The sequence below is a fragment of the Eurytemora carolleeae genome, unplaced genomic scaffold, assembly GCF_000591075.1.
Source record: "Eurytemora carolleeae unplaced genomic scaffold, Eaff_2.0 scaffold844, whole genome shotgun sequence".
Classification (NCBI taxonomy): domain Eukaryota; kingdom Metazoa; phylum Arthropoda; class Copepoda; order Calanoida; family Temoridae; genus Eurytemora; species Eurytemora carolleeae.
In genome coordinates, this window is record NW_019397331.1 from 19941 (window position 1) to 41135 (window position 21195).

The window sequence follows — 21195 nt, forward strand, 5'->3', positions numbered from 1 at the left end:
AAACAAAGAAATGAAGTAAATCTTGCTTGAAGAGAAATTTGTCAATACAAAGATAAACTCCTTGAGATATCCTCACAAAGAAAATAAATAATAGGAATCACTCGAATATAAGGATTCAGTCAGAAGAAAGGGAAAAAGGAAAAAAATGATGATATAATGAAAGATTTCCTCTATAATTGCGAAAATTGGTTGATCTAGGGCCAAAAAACTATTATTTTTAGAGGACTCTGGTAAACTTTCGCTAAAAATTCCGTTTTTTGCTTTTACCTTATCAAAAGTTTAACCGATTTTTATGATTTTAACATTTTTGAATTCAGTGCTTAAAGACATAATTTGGAAGAACTTTTTTTATTTGCTGGCACTAGTGATTTATTATTTACAAAAACGTGATGCAATGCATGAATTTAAAAGTGAAATATTTTTTTACATTTATGTTTTTTTTTTGTTAAAGAAACTTTTGACACACGTGCTGAAAGGATCTCAACATGTTTATAAAAAAGTACCAAATTTCCCCACCCTTACTACTATCCCTTATCTCAGCAAAACTGAGGAAGATATCGTCGTTTTCTGTCTAAAAACTGATAATTTTTTAAGTTCTCGTCACCATTATTTAAATACAAATATTTTTGAAAAAGAATTTATTAGTAAATTGATAATGCATTTATATTGAAGTACTAAATATTAACAATAAAAACTGAGTTGTAGTGTAAAATTTTGTATTTACAATATTCTTATTTAAATTCTTGACATAAACAACAATTTACATTCTTTCAAAGGGACTGTAAACGTATTTTAAATGAACCTTCATCCAAAGATGACAATGCCCGATTTACAACTGTACCCTTAAACTCTTTGTCAGATGTTTTTGTTTCTATAAACTGTTTATTTTCATTTGCGGTTTCCTTGCGAAAGTAAATTGCGCATTTCTTGCTTCTAAGAAAACGAGGTTATCTTCCACATTAATGTTTAAGGGTACTATTGGAAATTAGGCATTGTTTTTTGTTTGCATGGAGGGTCACTTGAAATAACTCTTTAAACTGGAGCAAATGTATTTTTTTACAGAAAGAGACTCAGGGCTTTGGTTGGTGTTCGGATTAAAACAAAAATCAAAGTTCATTTGGAATAGTAATATTTATTTAGTTTTTTTGTTTAATTGTCAGAAAAGTTTCAGAAGGGGGGGGGGGTNGGGTCATAGGATGAGGGGAAACCTTTATTGCATTGAATCATGAGAGGAGAAATTTGAAATCCAAAATTGTGAAGCGATTATTTTATGTTGAGACAAAAAATATTTTATAATTAAAAGTCTGGGTAATAAATAGAATAATATGTTGCTTTAATTCTGAGATAAAATAAATCAAACCATTTTCTTACCCGGCGTTGCTGTTGACAAGCACAATGTCATTTAAAAAAAATTGCACTAATAGAAGGAAAGTGATATCTCTAGCATGGATTTAATTGTATATTGTTGATGGTATATGTACAATATACATCATGTTTTTTAGTGGATTTTTTTCTTCAAAGATAATATGACCATAATATTTGTCTATTTATGTCTACTGTCTAGGATTGACCAATCAAAATCAGAAAAATATCAATTTTAAGTTCCAATTTTATCCTCTCCTGTTTTAAAACAGAAACATTAAATTTTTAATAAAAATTAATATTTCTCACAAAGACCAATTTCACTCTGTGCTCCCGTATCACTCTCTGTAAAATCATTCTCATCCTCCTAAACACAATATATTATTCTTAGATTTTAAAAGCAAAAATGAAAAGAATGCTCACGATTTAAAAAGGAAATAGGTTAAATAAAAGTAGGTATTCTTGTTTATCATCTAATTGTTCTCAAATTGTAATTTCAAGTGACCCTTTATATAAAAAAGTGCATGTCCGATTCAAAACGGTTCTCTTTAAACCTTTTTATGATCAATGACGTTTTCACTCTGAAGATAAACTACAATAGAAATAATGTTTTTTTTAATAAAAAAAATACATAACCGGTTCTGTTTGTTTAATACTGGACCCCTTTCAAGATGCAGGGACACTCCCTTTACTTAACAATCTTTCAAAAAACACTTCAATATTTGTAAATTATATTTACGAATATATTTTTAAACTTTTTTTGTGATACTAATATTTGATATTTTAACTAAACCTAATTAAACTATATTTAATAAAACAGCAAATATTTCTAAAATACTAAACGTAAAATAATATTCACATATTGTATGACCATGCTATAGTACATTTTATCCAATTTTATCCCCTTTCCTATACTTGTATCCAGTTTATCCTTTTAAAACCTTAGTCTTATCAATAATGTGGAAGATATTGTCATTTTTCTTGGTTTGTAATTGTGCCATTTTAACAATTCCTATATGGCTTCCTGCAGCATAAATGCGCAAGGAAAAAACTTTGATATATAATTTATACTTGATCAGACAAAGCTAGCTTTAAAGAGTAGGTAATGACCCTCTTTGCATGGAGGGTCACTTGAAATAAAGAATAAAGTCCCTAATTAAATAACAACTTTAAACTATACAGAATACAGACTGCATCAGCGAAGCTAAAATATGAGGGTCATACTAGAACAACGACTCTTCTCTGGGTAGCCAGACTGGACCGTACGACAAGATGCAAATACAGAACATGGTGTACCGGCACGGATCTAAAACTCTTAGATTGGCATGTCGTCTGTGAAGTCTGATCTTGTGTGGGTAACCCAGCACTATATGTATATTTAAATATTCGAATATATAATATATTTATGANAGGTTTAGATGCATTTTTTGGCCTGAAAGAGAATTTTTGTTGCTACACAATTTTTATAATTAATTTTCCTCCATGAGGATTATTTCGTCAAAGTAAATTTTAATGTAATTTTCTTAGGACTAACCAATTCATTATATTTTTTTTATTTAAAGAAAATATATATTATTTTATTTATGTGTTATTATAATTTAATATTCTAGAACTTCTTCATATTTTCACTCAAATTATATTTACATATTTTATTTAAAAATGCATTGTTTAACTTTTTTAACGGAAAAGTATGAGCAGAATATATACAGTGATAACCAGACAACTTTGAAGTAGGAAGACGACTTTTAAAATCAAGCTATAAATTTAAAAAGTCCAATTGTGTAGTGTAAACTGACCCACTTCACCAAACTAATGATTTAAACTATTTTCTTATTACAACATCAAATACAAATAAGATTGTTTAAATGACATAATTTTTCCACATTTTTATCCGACTGTAATCCATGATGCGTTTCTTTCTTTCCTTCATACCATATATATTTAGATACCATAGCGTTTTTTATAATTTCGTCATAAAACAATTAAAGAATCCGTACAGTAAACAGTAAATACGTCTTTAATCTGTAATTGAATTGGGACCACTCCCTGTAATCTGTAAAGTAAATAGGAAACACTACCTTTAATCTGTACAGAAAATAGGAAACACTCCCTTTAATCTGCACAGAAAATAGGGAACACTCCCTTTAATCTGTACATAAAATAGGAAACACTCCCTTTAATCTGTATAGAAGATAGGGACACTCCTTTTGATCTGTAAAGTGTTTAGTGAACACTCACTTTATTCTTTACAGTGAATAGGGAACTCTCCCTTGATCTGTACAGTGAATAGGAAACACACTCTTTAAACTGTACAGTGAATAGGGAACACTCCCTTAAACCTGTACAGTGAAAATAAAACACTCCCTTTAATCTGTACAGTGATTAGTGAGCACTCGCTTAAATCTGTACAGTAAATAGTGAACAATCCCTTTAATCTCTACAGTGAATAGCAAACACTCCTTTTAATCTGTACAGTGAAAAGTAAACATTTCCTTTAATCTGCACATAGAATAGGGACCACTCTCTGTAATCTGTACAGTAAATAGGAAACACTCCCTTTGATCTGTACAGAAAATAGGGAACACTCCCCTCCCTTTGATCTGTAAAGTGATTAATGAACACTCACTTTATTCTTTACAGTGAATAGGAAACACTCCCTTTAATATGTACAATGAACAGGGAACACTCCCTTTAATCTGTACAGTGAATAGGAAATACACTCTTTAAACTGTACAGTGAAAAGGGAACACTCCTTTTAATCTGTACAGTAAATAGGGAACACTCCCTTTAATCTGGAAAGTGGATAGGAAACACTCCCTTTAATCTGTACAGTGAATAGGAAACACACTCTTTAAACTGTACATTGAATAGGAAACACTCCCTTTAATTTGCACAGTGAATATTGGATATTCCTTTTAATCTGTACAGTAAATAGGGTACATTCCCTTTAATCTCAACATTGAATAGGAAACACTCCCTTTAATCTGTACAGTCAATAGGAAACAGTCCCTTTAATCTGTTCAGTGAATAGGGAACATTCCCTTCAATTTGTACAATGAAAAGTAAACACTCCCTTTAAATACTAAACTTTACCCCGTCATAAATCTTTCTTTCACATAAAACTTTTAAATGGTGATAAAAAATCAGTTTTATGAAAATATATTTTGTCAGTTTATTCTACATGACCCAGAGTTAACAGAGTAGGTAGCAGAAGGACAAATAATTTTGATTTTGATTTAATAATACCGACAGTTAATATTTAAACTTAACATTTAAACTTTTTAAATTCAGCAAGAAAGTATTCTAACTCTGAAAAGAGACTAATGAATGAAACAATGTTGTTAAATTAGCAAACTAATCAAATTAGAATAAAGAATCAGAATAAGAAATAAAAAATAAAGAATGAAAAAGTCAAAATTTTTGTTATGAAAAGACCACGTTAATCTAAATTCAATTGTATGTAAAATTAAAGTCTGTTATTTTTCTCAATCATAATTCCTCGAATAGAATCACGTGACCAGTATACTGCACTGCCATTGGCTGAAGTACTGGTGACGTAATACGGACTATATAGATTAAATGTAATTAATATTATTAATTAGCCTTTAAAAAGTGCAAAATAAAAATAAAATAAATATATTAGGAGCAAACCTGAGATTTTCAGGTTGCTGTGAGATATAGAATCGCTTAATTGTTGAATATGATCTAATTTATGCTACAACTTTTATACAAAATCTGCCATATACCCGTTTTGGCATAATTTTGACACAGTTTTATGTCAATTTCTTGAGGCAGGAACATAAGATAGATGTCTTATATGTATCGTTCAAAACCTGAGATTCTCAGGTTTCATCCTATAAGTGAAATTGATAATGTTTTTTCTCTTCTATTCTGAAAGATAGCACTGCATAAAGCGTATTTTGATTTTTTTCTCAAAAAAATATTCGAGTGTTATCACATATGTTGTGTTATAAATTCAACTACATTTTTGTTATGTCCAAATGATTAGATTTAGTTATTTATATCCTTTTGTTAAGCATTTCTAATAAAATTCTATCAAAGGTTTGAAAGATTCTATCTAAGCTTTAAGGTTCTCTCTGAGATTTATAAGATTTTATCTAAGATTTATAAGATTCTTTCTAAGATTTATAAGACTCTATCTAAGATTATAAGATTCCATCTAAGATTTATAAGACTCTATCTCAGATTATAAGATTCTATCTAAAATAATAAGATTCTATCTAAGATTTATAAGATTCTATTAGTTTCACACAATTTACTAAAACAAACCAGAAGAAACAATACTTAGGAACAACCAATAAAAAAAAGTGTGTGAATAAAAAAGGATTTATAACAGTGTGTGAATTGAAAAGTTTTTCTTAAAGTGTGTGAACTTAAAAGGATTTCTAACAGTGCCTGAATTGTAAAGAATTTCTAACAGTGAGTGAATTGTAAAGGATGTTTACCAGTGTGTGAATTGTAAAGCATTTTAAACACTGTGTATATTGTAAAGGATTTCTAACAGTGCCTGAATTGTAAAGAATTTCTAACAGTGTGTGAATTTTAAAGAATTTCAAAGAGCGTGTGAATTGTAAAGGATTTAAAACAATGTGTATTTAAAAAGGATTTAAAATAATGTGTGAATTGTTAAGGATTTAAAACGACAGTGTGTTAATTTTAAAGGATTATAACAGTGTGTGAATTTAAAGGACTTCTAAGCGTGAGTGAATTGTAAAGGATTTCTAACAGTTTGTGAATTGTAAAGGATTTCTTCCAGTGTGTGAACTGTAAAGGATTTTAAACAGTGTGTAAATTCTAAAGGGTTTCTAACAGTGTGTGAATTATAAAGGATTTCTAACAGCGTGTGAATTGTAAAGGATTTCTAAAAGTGTGAATCGCACTCTGAAAATAAAGCTCTGCTTGAGTTACCGGTGAATGACAGATGACAAGACTTCTACTCTGAATCTCAATATCATCTCGTTTAAGAAGATGTTCCTGTTCAATGTCTCGCTTTATATAATGATCCAGCTCTGTATCTCTCTTCATGAGATGCTCGTGCTCCTGAGCACGTGGATGAGGGGGCTGCAGCAGGTATCCAGCTGTTATACTGCCGTTCCTAGACCAAACCAAACCAAATAAGTATCTCCGCCATTTTGTTTGAAAAGAACTTACAGGGTTAGATACAAAATATGAGACTGTAAAGCCAGCATGCGGATTTTTTTCTTCTCACATTTATGGTTCCTTGAAGCTGGGCACTTGATTTTTCTAATACCGTAATCTTTTAGATTTCAATCTAAAGACTGTATTTATGGCAAAAATACTAATTTAAACTTAAACCCCTGAATTTTTTAAGTTTCAGGTTGCCATTAAAGTCTCATCCTCTATACATAATACAATACAATTGTTTTGTTGCAGTTAGACTTAAAAAAAGCCTTTGACTCAAAAATACTTTGCTAGAATAATTTCACCAAGATCCGATACATGGTGTCGAAATTTTTCGGAACAATTTGGTTCCATAAAATTTACAATACAATTTTCCCAAAACAAGTTTATGGTTAAAACTTTAAACAACTTTCATAATCAAGGATATATATTTTTTTTAACCAAACTCAACAAAAGATTTACTAGCTAGAAGCTATGGGGACATTTTTCAATGTGTCACTCCTAATTCAATGTAAGAGGGTGTATTTTTTTTGATGATAATAGAATATGCTTATATTTTAATATTTTTCTTCAATTTTTTCTAAAGTTTGGATTTTAAACAGCTGCAGGAAAGGTTTCGTGAGAAATATTCGTCACAAAATATTGATCCGGAAAATATCGGAATTTGCAGTTGCAAGAATCAACGAACGGCTTCTCGAACAAACTAAAAAAAAATTTTTATGAACGATCACGATTTTACTGAACGATTGTTCAGTGAGACCATTTGAGAACGAAAAAATTCAATATTTTTTGAACGATTAAAAAAAACGAACGAAATGGGTCGTTCACGAACGATGAACGAAATAAATAAAAAAACCCGAACGCGTCCATCTCTAATCACGGTATTTTAATAATTCAAAAACTTCGCTAAATTAGAGAAAATTTAAATGGCTCTCTGCATTCAACTTAACCAATTTACAAGATCTAAAGTAAGATTAATTCAGTAAAATTTAAATATTTGAGAGATAAAAATGTTCTGGGTCGTTGGTCAATTTATTAACATTCAGGAAATAAGTAGTTTAATCGTAGATAATTCCTTGCTCACTGAATATAAGTATGATTTAAAAAATAATCAAACATAAGATAAACTTTTTGCGGATTTGGAACAGAGCTGTATAGACAACATTATCTATTTTAAGACATTACTTATAATGCATTTATAATTATTAATATATGAAGTAGTAATCTCTGTTTGTTTGTTTGTATGTTGGATCATAACTCATCATGTCATAAGACATTTTTTAAAATGATTCTTTTTCTAGAAATTGCTGATCAAAATCTTTAAAAAAAATTTATCAAATCCAAATATATTCTTATGAACACTAAATATATTTTAGTAGAAATATATACCCCTGAAACAATAGATGGCAAAGTAGAGAATTTTTTCACTCTCAGTACAGCTGTATTCTTACGTCAACTTAGTTTTTGTGTTCGACAAAATTATTAATAATAGTGATAATTTTAGAATAAAGTGCTTATCTCACAGTAAAATAAGTGCAGTTTTATGCATTCTTTATTTTTCTGTTTTTAAACGTTTTTTATTTAATTTTGGAAAATATGTCAACTAATGTGAGAAAATTTCGTTTTTCATGTTATATTTGACCCTTGTGGCGTCGTGTATAATTGATTCATTTCTCTGTTTCCACCTATTGTACTTGATAATCTATTTGATCATATCTAATAAGGGAAAATAAAAAAGGAAATTTTGATAAGTGTTCTAGTACAGTTATTGAAATGGTTCTTTGTCATCTGCACAATTGCTGTTTTTCCTGTTCATTGCATTTATTGAATATTAAAACTTGATTTAAAAGTCGTCTTTCTATTCCACAGTTTTTTGGGCCTCACAATATCATTGTAAACAATTATCTGTAATAGAAACAGTTGTTTTATTTCTGTTTTCCAGAACAGTGTAACTCTTTTTATTAACTAGGTTATTCATAGTTACTCCCACCGTTTACCCGCACTTGGTCGTAAATTATACCACCAACCTAACTTAGAATCTGAAAACTAAGCTAAGAACATTCTCGAGGGTCTCCCCAGTTTCTTAATAAAAAATTGAGGCAAATCGGTTAAATGATTTCTGATTGAACTTCGGATATATCCATACAAACATAACAAACAGAGATTACTACTTTATATATAAAGATTCCCATACCTAGTTGAGGATGGATAAAGAGTGTTCACACTATTAGAGGACAGTTAAGCACCATTATAATATTGTTAACATCCTCTGTAATCCTTTTATAGTCTTAATATAGATCTTTTTAATCTTTTAAAGTTTTCATTTAGACTTGCCCAGAATATTTATTTTAAAACAATTCTTTTAAAAAAAAAACTTTCTAAATGAAATGATTTTTATAAGAAAAAAATCCCAAAAATGTCAAATAAAAGAAACATTCTCAATTTTTAATTATTTAATTATTTTATCTACTCGGATTTCTCTGTAAAAAACCCGTGAAAATTATATGTGGTTTGGTTTGGAATTCCTGGATAGACTGTAGAGACTGGTTAAACCGGTTTTAGCGCTGCCGTTGGAGATTCTAGGTATTGTGTTGGAGTGATTCAAGTTGTTGTACTGAACCGGATCTAAACACATGTACACTGTACATACAATTATCTATCGATAAATAAATAAATCATTAGGTGAGAAAAAATTTGATCTTAATTGTATATTTTCTAAGATTAAGGTTTCCAGTGAAAAATGAAAATCGTTTCGCGAACCGTATCTTTCGCCGGAAACCCTACCTAAAATGCACTTTGAAGTGATAGGCATCGTCGTAGGATTATTGTTTTGAAATTTAATTTACTTGGCTCTCAAATGGAACCGCATAAATCAGATATATAAGTGTAAAATATCACATTGACTTAGACAGCAAATAAAGACTTGTCCTAACCCTGTACTACCCATGTCCTACCCATTTCCTACCCCTGTCCTACCCCTGTCCTACCCCTGTCCTACCCCTGTCCTACCCCTGTCCTACCCCTGTCCTACCCCTGTCCTACCCCTGTCCTACCCCTGTCCTACCTGTCTGTATAGAAACTGAGATGTATGAAAGAGTAGAGTGGGATGGGCAGCCTTTGTTGTGCTGAAATATAAGAAATTTACATTCAGTCTCCCCTGGTATATACAGGGTATACCAATAAACATAGGATTTACATTCAGTCTCCCCTGGTATATACAGGGTGTACCAATAAACATAGGATTTACATTCAGTCTCCCCTGGTATATACAGGGTGTACCAATAAACATAGGATTTACATTCAGTCTCCCCTGGTATATACAGGGTGTACCAATAAACATAGGATTGACTGAACGACTTCGATATTGTATTTGTTGAGAATTATCATTGCAGTACCTAATTTTAAAAGAAACAACAAAGATATGTCTGCTAGAGTATATTTTTAGTAAACGGTCAAAAAATGCCGTTTTGGTGTTCTGCAAAACAGTATATTTCTGCAAGACAGTGAACGGAACTCAGTTCCATTATTGCATACAGTCTATATTTTCATTTTACTACAGTACATCAGCTTATGCAACAAATAGATTTAAAAATCTTAAAACTAGAATTACACGGATTACAGCTTTTCAGAAGAGGCGGACAAATACTAAATAAAAACTTATTTACATGACATTTTGAGACACCCTGTAGTATAAAGGGGGGAATTCTCATTGTAAACTGTGCCGGGGAAAACCTAAAAATATCGTTAAATTTCCGGCAAACACGGAACAGTTGTATGTTGCTAGAGCCTAAAAAATAATAAACAAAAGTAATAAAGGAAAAAATGGCGGCAAAAAAATCTCAATTTCTTGATAAGGAAAGAATCACGTATTGACTTTTAAGAAAACATTGCGGCATTTTATTTGTGAAACTTCTAAATACTGGCATCATATTCATTTTTTAAAAAAAGCTTGCTAAAATATGGTCTGCTCACATGGCATTTACAGAATTTGTTTCAGATTTCAATTTGTTTGATAAATCCAAAACGGTCTAAATAATTGAAATATTCTTTGCTAATATTTACAAAGTTTGGAGAGCGATATATAAACATGATTTTTCATAAAATCAAATATGAACTTCAATCCAGCAGCTGTCAGATATCGTATTAAGTTAAACTTATCATATCTGAATATTTTTAACAAATTTTACGCTAAACTAACGTTAACGTTAAATTTCTTGATAATCAATAGCAATGGACTTATAATATCTAAATATTTTTGGAATTTCACGTTTATCTATCATATCTGAATATTTTCAACCAATTTCCCGCTAAACTAAAGTAATGGACTTATCATATCTGAATATTTCCAGTTTCTCGTTAATCTAAAGCAATGGACTAATCGTATCTGAATATTTTTAACCAATTTCCCGCTAATCTAAAGCAATGGACTTATCATATCTGAATATTGTTTTCCAATTTCACGTTTATTTATCGTATCTGAATATTTTTAACCAATTTCCCGCAAAACTAAAGTAATGGACTTATCGTATCTGAATACTTTTTCCAATTTCACGTTTATCTATCATAGATGAATATTTTCCAATTTCACGTTAATCTATCATGTCTGAATATTTTTGTACAAATTTCCCTTTAAACTAAAGTAATGGACTTATCATATCTGAATTTTTTTTTCCAATTTCTCGTTAATCTAAAGCAACGGACTTCGATCGTATCTGAATATTTTTTTTTCTTCCAATTTCACGTTAAAATATTAGTAAGTTTGACGTAATACTAAAATTTTATATATTTTTAATCATAACTCATAAGAAAAGACCTACACTACAGAAAAGAACAAAAGTGTTCTGAATTTGTAACTGAATAAACTGGTTTTCTCATACTTGTGCGTAAAAACTGGAGAAGAGGAGGTCACAAAGTCGTACCAGTAATGTCGCATATATGGAACATATAATTCTGTCTATGTTTGCATTGTTTTTTTTACCTGGTTTCTTTTCTTTAGAATTGTTTTCTCACAACGATACAGCACAAACCTAAAATGAAAAGGTTTAAAATCTTTTAATAAAAAAAATTTAGCCCGGTCTTTTTTGACTCCTTTTTATATAGAAACAATTTTATCCTAATCCAAAATTTAACGCTTTACATTTTTAAAATCCCAATGAAGACCCCAAATATTTTTCAAAAAAATTCAAACTGACCAGTGAATGAGTTCAAACTAAAAACCCGAACTTTTTCATTTTACAAGCTTTTTGCAATAACTCATTCAATAAAAAAACATAAGAACGGCTTTTAAATTCGAATTCTAAACAGTAATTGCTGTAACCAAGACAAAACTTCTAAGCAAAACAAAAGCTGACTATATTTCTAAAATGAAATTTAATAAGACAAATTTTATATAAAACTTAATTAGGAAATATACGTTTCAGTTCAATACACCCTTCAAACTATACTGAAATAATACGGAATTTTTCGATTAGCTTGTTTTAGAAATCGTGAACAACCCTTTTATCATGAATTAAGCCTTATTTAAACGGTTGCTGTAAATATCCTCCCCATTAGTCGAATTTACAATTTAAATCTTGAAACTTCGACGACCAATATTTTCCAAAAATTTTGATATATTTTTTGTTAAATATACGTTAAATATGCGTAAACTATGAAAATATTAGAATCTTATTTCTCAAATTTAGGTTCCTGCTATTTTATCACAATAACGGTTACTCTTCATTTGTAGACTGTACATGTTCGATTCACAACAGTACCTTACTTATTTGGTCGTTTTTTAACGTTCATGTTAAGAAGGAACAGCTGCATACATATATAATATTATATAAGGTTGAAGGTTTTCCACCAGTTAAAAAATATTTTTAAAATTTGCAAGTCGCCCAAATTTACCCAAATCAGGACGGATATTGGGAGTATTTTTCATGATCAGGAAGGGTACAGTGGGTGGGAGGTATTTAAACCCTGATAGGAAAATACAAAAAGGGGGTAACCCTGATCAGGAGGGAAAGAGGGATGGTAGGTTTAGGTTTAACAAAAGTTTTAGAGCTTCTTTGTTGTGGTTAAAGTATAGTTGGACTAATGAGAAGAGAATTAAAGTTGAATTATAACTTTAGTTTAAACCTTAGAATAGTAAAGACAAAGAAGCCGCCATTTCTAAACTAAAAGTTAGACTCATAGATTTTAGCTAATTTGAATTGACTGCAATGACAAATTATAACAGACAATTCTAATTTTGATAAAAATATTTTTCTAGGCTTGGTTCAGCCGAATTCTTGTAGCTGATATATGCCAAGAGGCCTCGAGCGCTGTGGCTAGAATATATTAAAGAGCCAAATCTGTGGAAAAGAAAACTTTAGGAGCTTGACCTTTCAGCAATTTGTCTTACCGCAGTTCGTTTTTAGCGGTTTGTGTTTCAGAAGTTTGTGTTTCTAAGTTTGTGTTTCAGAAGTTTGTGTTTCAGAAGTTTGTGTTTCAGAAGTTTTTCTTTCAGGAGTTTGTTTTAACCAGCTTTTGTTTCAGGATTTCATTACTTAGGAATATGTTATTTAGAAGTTCTTCTTTCAGGAGTTTGTCTTTTAGGAGTTTATCATTCATCAGTTTGTGATTCAGGAGTTTCTTATTTAGCAGTTTGTGTTTTAGGATTTTGTGATTTATAGCAGTTTGCCTTTCAGAAGTTTGTTATTTAGCAGTTTGTCATACAAGAGTTTGTTATTCAGCAGTTTGTCTTTTAGGAATTTGTTATTTAGCAGTTTTTCTTTCAGGAGTTTTTATTCAGCAGTTTGTCTTTCAGAAGTTTGTTATTTCGCCATTTGTGTTTCAGGAATTTGTTATAATTATAATTTAGCAGTTTGTCTTTCAGAAGTTAGTCTTACAACAGTTTGTCTTTCAGCATTTTGTCTAACAGGAGTTTGTAATTTGTTATTTAGCAGTTTGTCTTTCAGGAGTTTGCACTTTCATATTTAGCAGTTTGTCTTTTGGAATTTGATTGAATTGATTTGAATAGGTTCCATTCATAAAATTCAATCGCAAGGCAATCCCATCTGCTAAAAAGTGAAATTAAACAATCTGATTTTTGCCAAACACTGCCAGAAAAAAAGTTTTCATTGCAAACGATGACGAGATTCATTTTAATCCTTTTAAAAACGAGATTACTTTCATGGATTGAAAAATACCGAAACTGCGAAATAGCCTGCAGTGACAATGATGTATTAGGGTTTCTAGGTTGACAACAGATTCTTTATCTTTTTCCCCTCTCCGACCCTCAAGGAAGAACATTTTCGACTTTAAAAGAGAATGTAAAGGTTAAGAATGTTGTCCTGGATTTTAAACTTTTTTACTTTATCTTTCACAATTTTGAATTTGAAATTAGAAATTTACAAATTCTGATTCTAACAGTGGATTACAGGAATTATCAGAAATAATTAAATTAAAGTGTAATTAATTTACATTCATACAATCCTAGCCTCAAATATAATTTTAGCGAGAAAAGTTTCCTTCACCTTCTTCATACTAAAATTAACTTTAAGTTTCGGAAAATAAACATTAAATATTTATCAAAATATTTTTTAAATAAGCTAGATTTAAATCCACATTTTAATATTAATTCACATTTTAATCCATGGTATTTCAGTAATCTCTGTTTGTATCTTTGAAGAAATTAAGTTTTTGTCACAAACTCTGATTTTCTTATCCCTATATCTTTGCATTTCAATGTCGGAGACCTTAGATATTTCAAACTATCAATCATTTTAGATCAAATTATGATAGTTTGAAATATCTCAGTTCCTTTCCGATCATAATTGGTGAGCCAATTGATATATCTGCTCCAAAGAAACTGAATTTTTGCCACAAATTCAAATATCGTTGCAATCTGAAAGTGCAAACCTGAGATATTTCAAACTTAGACTATTTGATCTAACAGAATTCTTACTTTGAAATATCAAAAGTCTAATTCATCGGTTTGAAAAGATAAAGGTATTAGAAAATTAGAAAATTAGAAAATTAGAAAATTAGATCTTGTGAGAAGAACTCAGTTCCTTTTAATTTGGTAACTCATTAGAACTAAAGATATGTTCCTACTTTCGTTCTAAAGTTCTAAATTTAGTAGAATAGATTTAGTTTCCAGGGAAAGCTGGGTTTCTAAGCAAGCTTTTTTTAATTTGTAATTTCTTTACTTAATCATTTCTACTAGACTGTTTTATTAAAGTAGATCTGATATTCTGGAGATATATTTAGTTTACTGTACCTTTATGTAAAGTATATCTGATAATAAGACAAGAATCTGATATTCTGGAGATATATTTAGTATACTGTACCTTTATGTAAAGTATATCTGATAATAAGACAAGAATCTAATATTCTGGAGATATATTTAGTATACTGTACCTTTATGTAAAGTATATCTGATATTAAGACAAGCATCTGATATACTGAGAATATTTAGAATACTACTGTCAACAATGTCAATCCTAGTCAACCTTCATTTAGTGTCAAGAGTAAAGGATATAGTAAGAATATAGAGATTTATAAATAATCAGTGATATGTATACAGGGTTTCCCTCAAAGAAAGAGACTTCAGAGACGACTGTTCGGAATTCATTGAGATTTTTTCACATTATGGGTTTACTGCAACTGTTATGTTCTTTTTTTCAAAAAACTATTTCAAGACAATGCAAATTAGATTGACAGTTTTAAAGCATTTATGCTAAGGTTGTATAATAAAATTAGTTGCTCTGACTGCGCTCCACTCTAAAGTACAGGAACTTTTAACTTTTAACAGCTGACAAACGGAGAAATTCCTTCCTCCCCCTTTCACCAACAATGTTGTCACTTTAGCCTTATCAAAAAAGCACAAAATTGAGTTACTGTTTCACCCTTTAAAAAATTGGTTGAAAGCATTTGAAAATTTTAAAATTAAGCATTTTTAGTTTAATTGCTCTTACCTTCTCTTTTTTACTTTATACAATTATAAATGGAAATTTTGATTTTAAACATTTACAGATTACAAGTTTGATTTTGCCCACGCCTACAAACATTTAGTCTCCGACAAACCGATGAAGAACATATAAAGTCCAGAATTATTAACCCGACAACTTCGTCATCGCCACATGAAATATGTATAAATGTTTCCAGAGTGGGATCAATTTTTTTTCTTCAGAAATAAGGTTCTTTTTTCGATGTGTGGTTGACAGAACTTATTTACATTATCTGCAGGAAAAAAGAGCACACTTAATGCTCCAGCACTTATAAAGAAAGCAACTTGCGGACGCATATTAAGGTGGCACATTTAGGACGCACCATTGAGAAAGCACATCGACATACAAACTGAAGACTGTAGACAGTAGAGACACATTTCGAAGAAAACCAGTTTTCCAGTAAACAAAGGAACTAACTTTACTTTACTTTTACTTCTAGATTGAATAAATTACAAGACTGGGGTTCTTCCAGAAAATAAAAACCAAGAAATGATTGCTCGAGGAATCTCAAAAGTTGTACATAAAACTGTACAGTAGTTTGCGGGGGTACATTTGCTAATAGATTCATTGTATTTAATGGGGTACTGTCGTTGTAACTTTTATAGAAAAAATACGAGGTTATTATAAACAAAAATTACAGAATTTAAAACAAAGTTTATACCATCTCTTGTTCTTGTTAAATCTTTGGAAAAAATACACTATCATCACGCACCTCTGCCCCTTCAGTAAAAGTAAATTAAACCTTTATGAAGCATAAAGTCTGACCGCGTCAACGTTTTTGCACCGGCTAGTCCTGTCCATAGAGCTAATGCAGTACAAACTGGGACCGGAAAGGTTGACCCGGCTCGGAAATTCAAACGTACTACGGCTGCCCTTGTAATAAATATATTATAAAAACACTGACTTCTTGCATAAAAACATAGTATGTAATTAGAAGAGAGCGTGAACCCTCTGATACAAATTGGTTCGAAAATGGTAAGCGTTACAAAGAATACTTTAAAGGGACTGTACACATACTTTCAAGTGGCATATTCGATTCAATAGGGTTCCTTTAAACCTTTATATACGTGTTATCCTACAAGTCCCTTCTTGTTTAATAAATGTTTATAGAGTAGAACACAATATAAATTATATCACTAGACTAAACTAATTAGAGAAGTAAGAAAAACATAAAAAAGAAAATATAAAATTCTTTTTTTTATTCAAGTATATACGTCGGAAATAAAAATGAATGTAGTAAAAGAAGTATAAAATGTATTTACATATTGCAGTATAAATAATACATTCTAAAAGCAAACTTACATTTTCAACACACGCGATTTAACAAAACTTTTACATAAAACTTTAATATTGTTCATTTCCTTCTCTTCTAGCTTATACAAACCTTTTCCTTCCTTCCAACCACTTCCTTTCTCCTTTATTCTCACCCCTTCCCCTTCTCATTTCTTCTCACCCGTCCCCCTTCTCCTTTCTTCTTTCTTCCCACCACCTCCCTTTCTCCTTTCTTCCAATTCCTTGCCTTTCTTCTTTCTTCCCACCACCTCCCTTTCTCCTTTCTTCCAATTCCTTGCCTTTCTTCTTTCTTCCCACCACCTCCCCTTCTCCTTTCTTCCAATTCCTTGCCTTTCTTCTTTCTTCCCACCACCTCCCCTTCTCCTTTCTTCCAATTTCTTACCTTTCTTCTTTCTTCCCACCACCTCCCCTTCTCCTTTCTTCCAATTCCTTGCCTTTCTTCTTTCTTCCCACCACCTCCCCTTCTCCTTTCTTCCAATTCCTTGCCTTTCTTCTTTCTTCCCACCACCTCCCCTTCTCCTTTCTTCCAATTCCTTGCCTTTCTTCTTTCTTCCCACCACCTCCCCTTCTCCTTTCTTCCAATTCCTTGCCTTTCTTCTTTCTTCCCACTCCTTTTCCTTTCCTTTCCCTTCTCTTTTCTTTCCACCTTCCCCTTCTCATTTCTTTCCACTTCTCACCCCTTTCCCTTCTCCTTTCATCTTTCTTCCCGCCCCTTCCCCTTATTATTCCTTGCAGGTGGGTGGCAGAGCCCTCTTTGCGAAGAAAATTTGTGGTTTATGGTTGTTCAATGAAGCATTTTGGTTTATGGTTATACAATGAAGCATTTTGGTTTATGGTTGTACAATGAAGCATTTTCTGCCCTTTAAGGAGTGTTCGCTTTAAATGAAAGGGGGTATAGGCTTACGGCGAAAAATAATCGCTTTTGATCGCTACTAATATTACTTTTATCTGTTGCGTCTATAAGGAGAAAATTGTTAAAAATGACTTAAACTGAAGAACGTAGCGTCTATACAAATTCAGAAAGTTGCAATATATGACTTGTATGGTAAAATAATCACTTTAATTTCAAACAAATCATTCAGACATAACCCAAGTAACAATTTTGCGGAAATTCCCAGGAATCTTTCACAGGAAAATCCGGTGAAAATGTCGACAGCAATATCGAGTAATTTTTCGTAACCCATTCCAAAAAATTTTCCATACCCAGTTGCGAGGAATTTCTTGTAACCCATTCCGAGGAATTTCTCCTAACCCTATACAAGGATTTTCTTGTGACTAATTCCAGAAAATTTCTTGTTACCAATTCTACAGAAAAACCGGAGAAATGTCGACAAAATTTGCGGAAATTCTTGGGAATTTCCAGAGAAACATTCTTCAGAACCAATTCCTGGGAATTTCCTGGGAACTATTCCCAAGATTTTCTCAAGAGTTCCTCAGGAATATCTTGAAATATTCTCAGCATATTCCTGAGTAAATTCATTAACCAGGACTTAGACCCAATATTAGTAAATAACTTAACAACTATCTTTATTGCCCCTCCAACTTTTTAGAAGTATAACCAGCTTCTTAAGTCAGAACGTTTTAGTCGTTTTTGATCTTACTGAAGTTGTAATGTATTTTATTTATTCAGACAACTGAATTGTCAAGTAAAAATGAAAAAAATAAAAAAAAACTTTTCAAAATATGTTTTTAGAAAGATGGTTCTAAAGTTAATTATCATTTTTTATCAATAAGGATGCAAAGAAAAAATATTTAATTAGGGCACTGCATAATAGAGACACCTTATGCATGGAGAAAAACGAAACTTGAAAGTTCTGTGATGAGGTCCTAAGAATTTCTCAGAAATTACCTGAGAAATAATCCTGAGAAATTCTTAGGAATTTCTTGAGAAAAATTCCAGAGAAATTCCCAGCAAGTTCTCGAAACTTATTCTTTTATTTAATTCTTCTAAAACCTGTAAACTTGGTGACCAAGTCCAAAGAATTTCTCAGGAATTTCCGGAGAAGTGTTCAGGAGAATTTCTCAGGATTTTCTTGGGGTGAAATTCTGGAGCTCAAAACTAATTCTCTTAATAATTCCCCTAAAAATCCGTAAATATTGTGACCAAGTCCTAAGAATTTCTCAGGAATTTCCGGAGAAGTATTCCAGAGAAATTTATTGGGGAAAATTTCTGAAGAATTTCTCAGGAATTTCTCGAAACTGAGTCTCAAAACTGTGATCCCCCAAAAATCTCTCAACTTAGGGACCAATGCTGGGAAATTTCTCGAGAATTTCCGAGGAATCAGTTACAGGAAATGATTCTTGAGAAATTCCTCGGAAATTCTTCAAAGAAAGTCACCATGGTTAGAGAATCTGGGGAAATTCCTCACTTTTGTTACCTGGGAACAACCTAAAGTCATCGATTATATTTCGATGCATTCACATAGAGTTAATATTTCACAATATTTGTTTTGTTTTATACACAATGCACTTGAAACAACTTTTTTCCGCTAGGTGTCTGCCATTGTATACAAAACGAATAAAAAATATCATGAAATACTCACTATATACGAATGCGTTGAAAAATAATCGATGACTATAGGTTGTAATATCTGAATGATTTGTTTGAAATTAAATTGGTATTTTTACAAACCGAGTCGTATTTGCAACTTTCGGAATTTGTATGGACGCTACGTTCTCAGTATAAGTCGTTTTTAACAATTTTTTTCTTATAGATGCAACAAATAGAAGTAAGATTAGTATAGCGATCAATAGCGATTATTTTTCGCTGTAAGCCTATACAACCTTTCATTTTTTCGCGAATACTCCTTTCAAATAGGTCAAGAATACCTGGGATTTATTTGAAATTCTTGAAGCCCTTAAGCATTTCTGTTACTGCAGTTTTTTAATGACATTTTGGGGGTTTTTATGAATGATGAGGCAAATGAAGGGAAATATGTTTATTTTACTAGATACTTACAAACTTACTGAATCATAACTTTATCATTACTTAATCACACATCTCGGTCACGCAAAAACACCGCAACCTCAAAAGCATAATCAGAACCAAAGAATTATTATTACCTTGATCAGAACTAGGGAAAACCTCAAAAGTTTGTACGCTGAACAGTTAGGGACTCAAGCTATTTCAAACTAATGCAAGCACGGTTTTGAATATTGTTTAAAATATGAGTAAATATTAAATTAAATATTAAAAAGGTAAATTCTTTTTTTTGTATTTTAAATTTACTGAGAGTCCCATATCAATCATATTGGATTATCTCCATGCTTTGTCGCCAAAATACGCACATAATACAAAAACTAGTACAGGGTGTCCCACGAAACATGACAGTTGATAAATAGATTTGAATGTCGTCTTAAATATACTGCATTATAATATTAAATGTTTTTTTTTCAGTTCATTTCATTAAAAAATCTTTTGCTCAAATGTATTTTACTTTGAAATCAATTTTACTATAATATGACTACCGTATAATATTTTATTTTTGTCTTTGGTATTAATAAACTTAACAAATTATGGAAGAAGACATTCTAAACTATTCACCAAGTGTCATGTTTCGTGAAAAAACCCTGTATTTTCTGCATCCACATTTTTATATTAGCCTCATTCTTTTGAAAAAATTTTATTAGTAAAGAAAATCGGAATTAGAAGCAATTAAACGATTAACTATGATGTGGAACACCCTTATATGTAATATCATAACCACCAAGTATGCACGTACCTTTTCTTTCAAAATTGTCTTTCCTTCAACCCGCCACACTCCCTCCCCCCCACCCTTCTTCTGATTCCCTCTTTCCTTTTCCCAGTAATTCTCTCTCTCACGTATCTCTTTCCCTTCTCCTCTTTCTCCTCCTTACTTCCCATCTTTTAATTCACCCCTCTCTACTTTGCGATTACTTAATTTCCTATTCTCACACTACACTTTCAACCTCCTTCTACGACCTAACTTCCATTTCCACTTTCCTTTCCTTCTCTTCTTTCTCACTTTCCTCTTCTCTTTTTACCTTTCCACATTTCACACTTTAATACCTCTTTTTCTTTTTCTGTTTTACTGTTTTACTGTTTTACTGTCTACTTTCCTAGTCTTATTTATTTTATGTTTCTGTATTTATATACATAAGATCTGGTTTGTAATCAAAACAATTGAATGCAATGCAGTACGGTCTATGTCAGTCTATTTGTACACCTATTTTAATTGTTTAATTAATTACTTGGACTGTCAATGTTCACTATTATTTTAACCCTTCCCCTAAAAGGTTTTGAATAGTTTCCTGTGTGAACCCAAACAAGCAGATAAGAAACCAATTCCTTATTTTTCCTCTTTTTATCTGTGTTTGCTACCCTCTTTCCACTTTCCCCTTTCTTTTCCTCTTTTCTTCTATCGTTTTTCTTTTTTCCCCC

The 21195-nt window shown here is 31.2% G+C and overlaps 1 protein-coding gene across 1 annotated transcript; it reads right to left on the minus strand.

Annotated features, from left to right (window-relative positions):
• Window positions 1–1179: 1179 nt before the first annotated feature.
• LOC111713551 (uncharacterized) lies at window positions 1180–20808 on the minus strand. The gene is made up of 6 exons (XM_023488433.1): window positions 20799–20808; window positions 11504–11613; window positions 9590–9650; window positions 9051–9150; window positions 6292–6478; window positions 1180–1729 (listed from the first exon to the last, which is right to left on the minus strand). Exons 1-6 carry the CDS (start codon window positions 20806–20808, stop codon window positions 1658–1660), a joined length of 540 nt encoding a protein of 179 aa, XP_023344201.1. The 3' UTR covers window positions 1180–1657.
• Window positions 20809–21195: the final 387 nt, after the last annotated feature.

Coding starts and splice junctions, on each gene's coding strand:
- LOC111713551 (XM_023488433.1), bottom strand. Junction 9,651..11,503: donor TTCTAAAGAAAAGAAACCAG/GTAAAAAAAACA, acceptor CTTATATTTCAG/CACAACAAAGGCTGCCCATC. Junction 6,479..9,050: donor AGTCTCTACAGTCTATCCAG/GAATTCCAAACC, acceptor GGTTTGGTCTAG/GAACGGCAGTATAACAGCTG.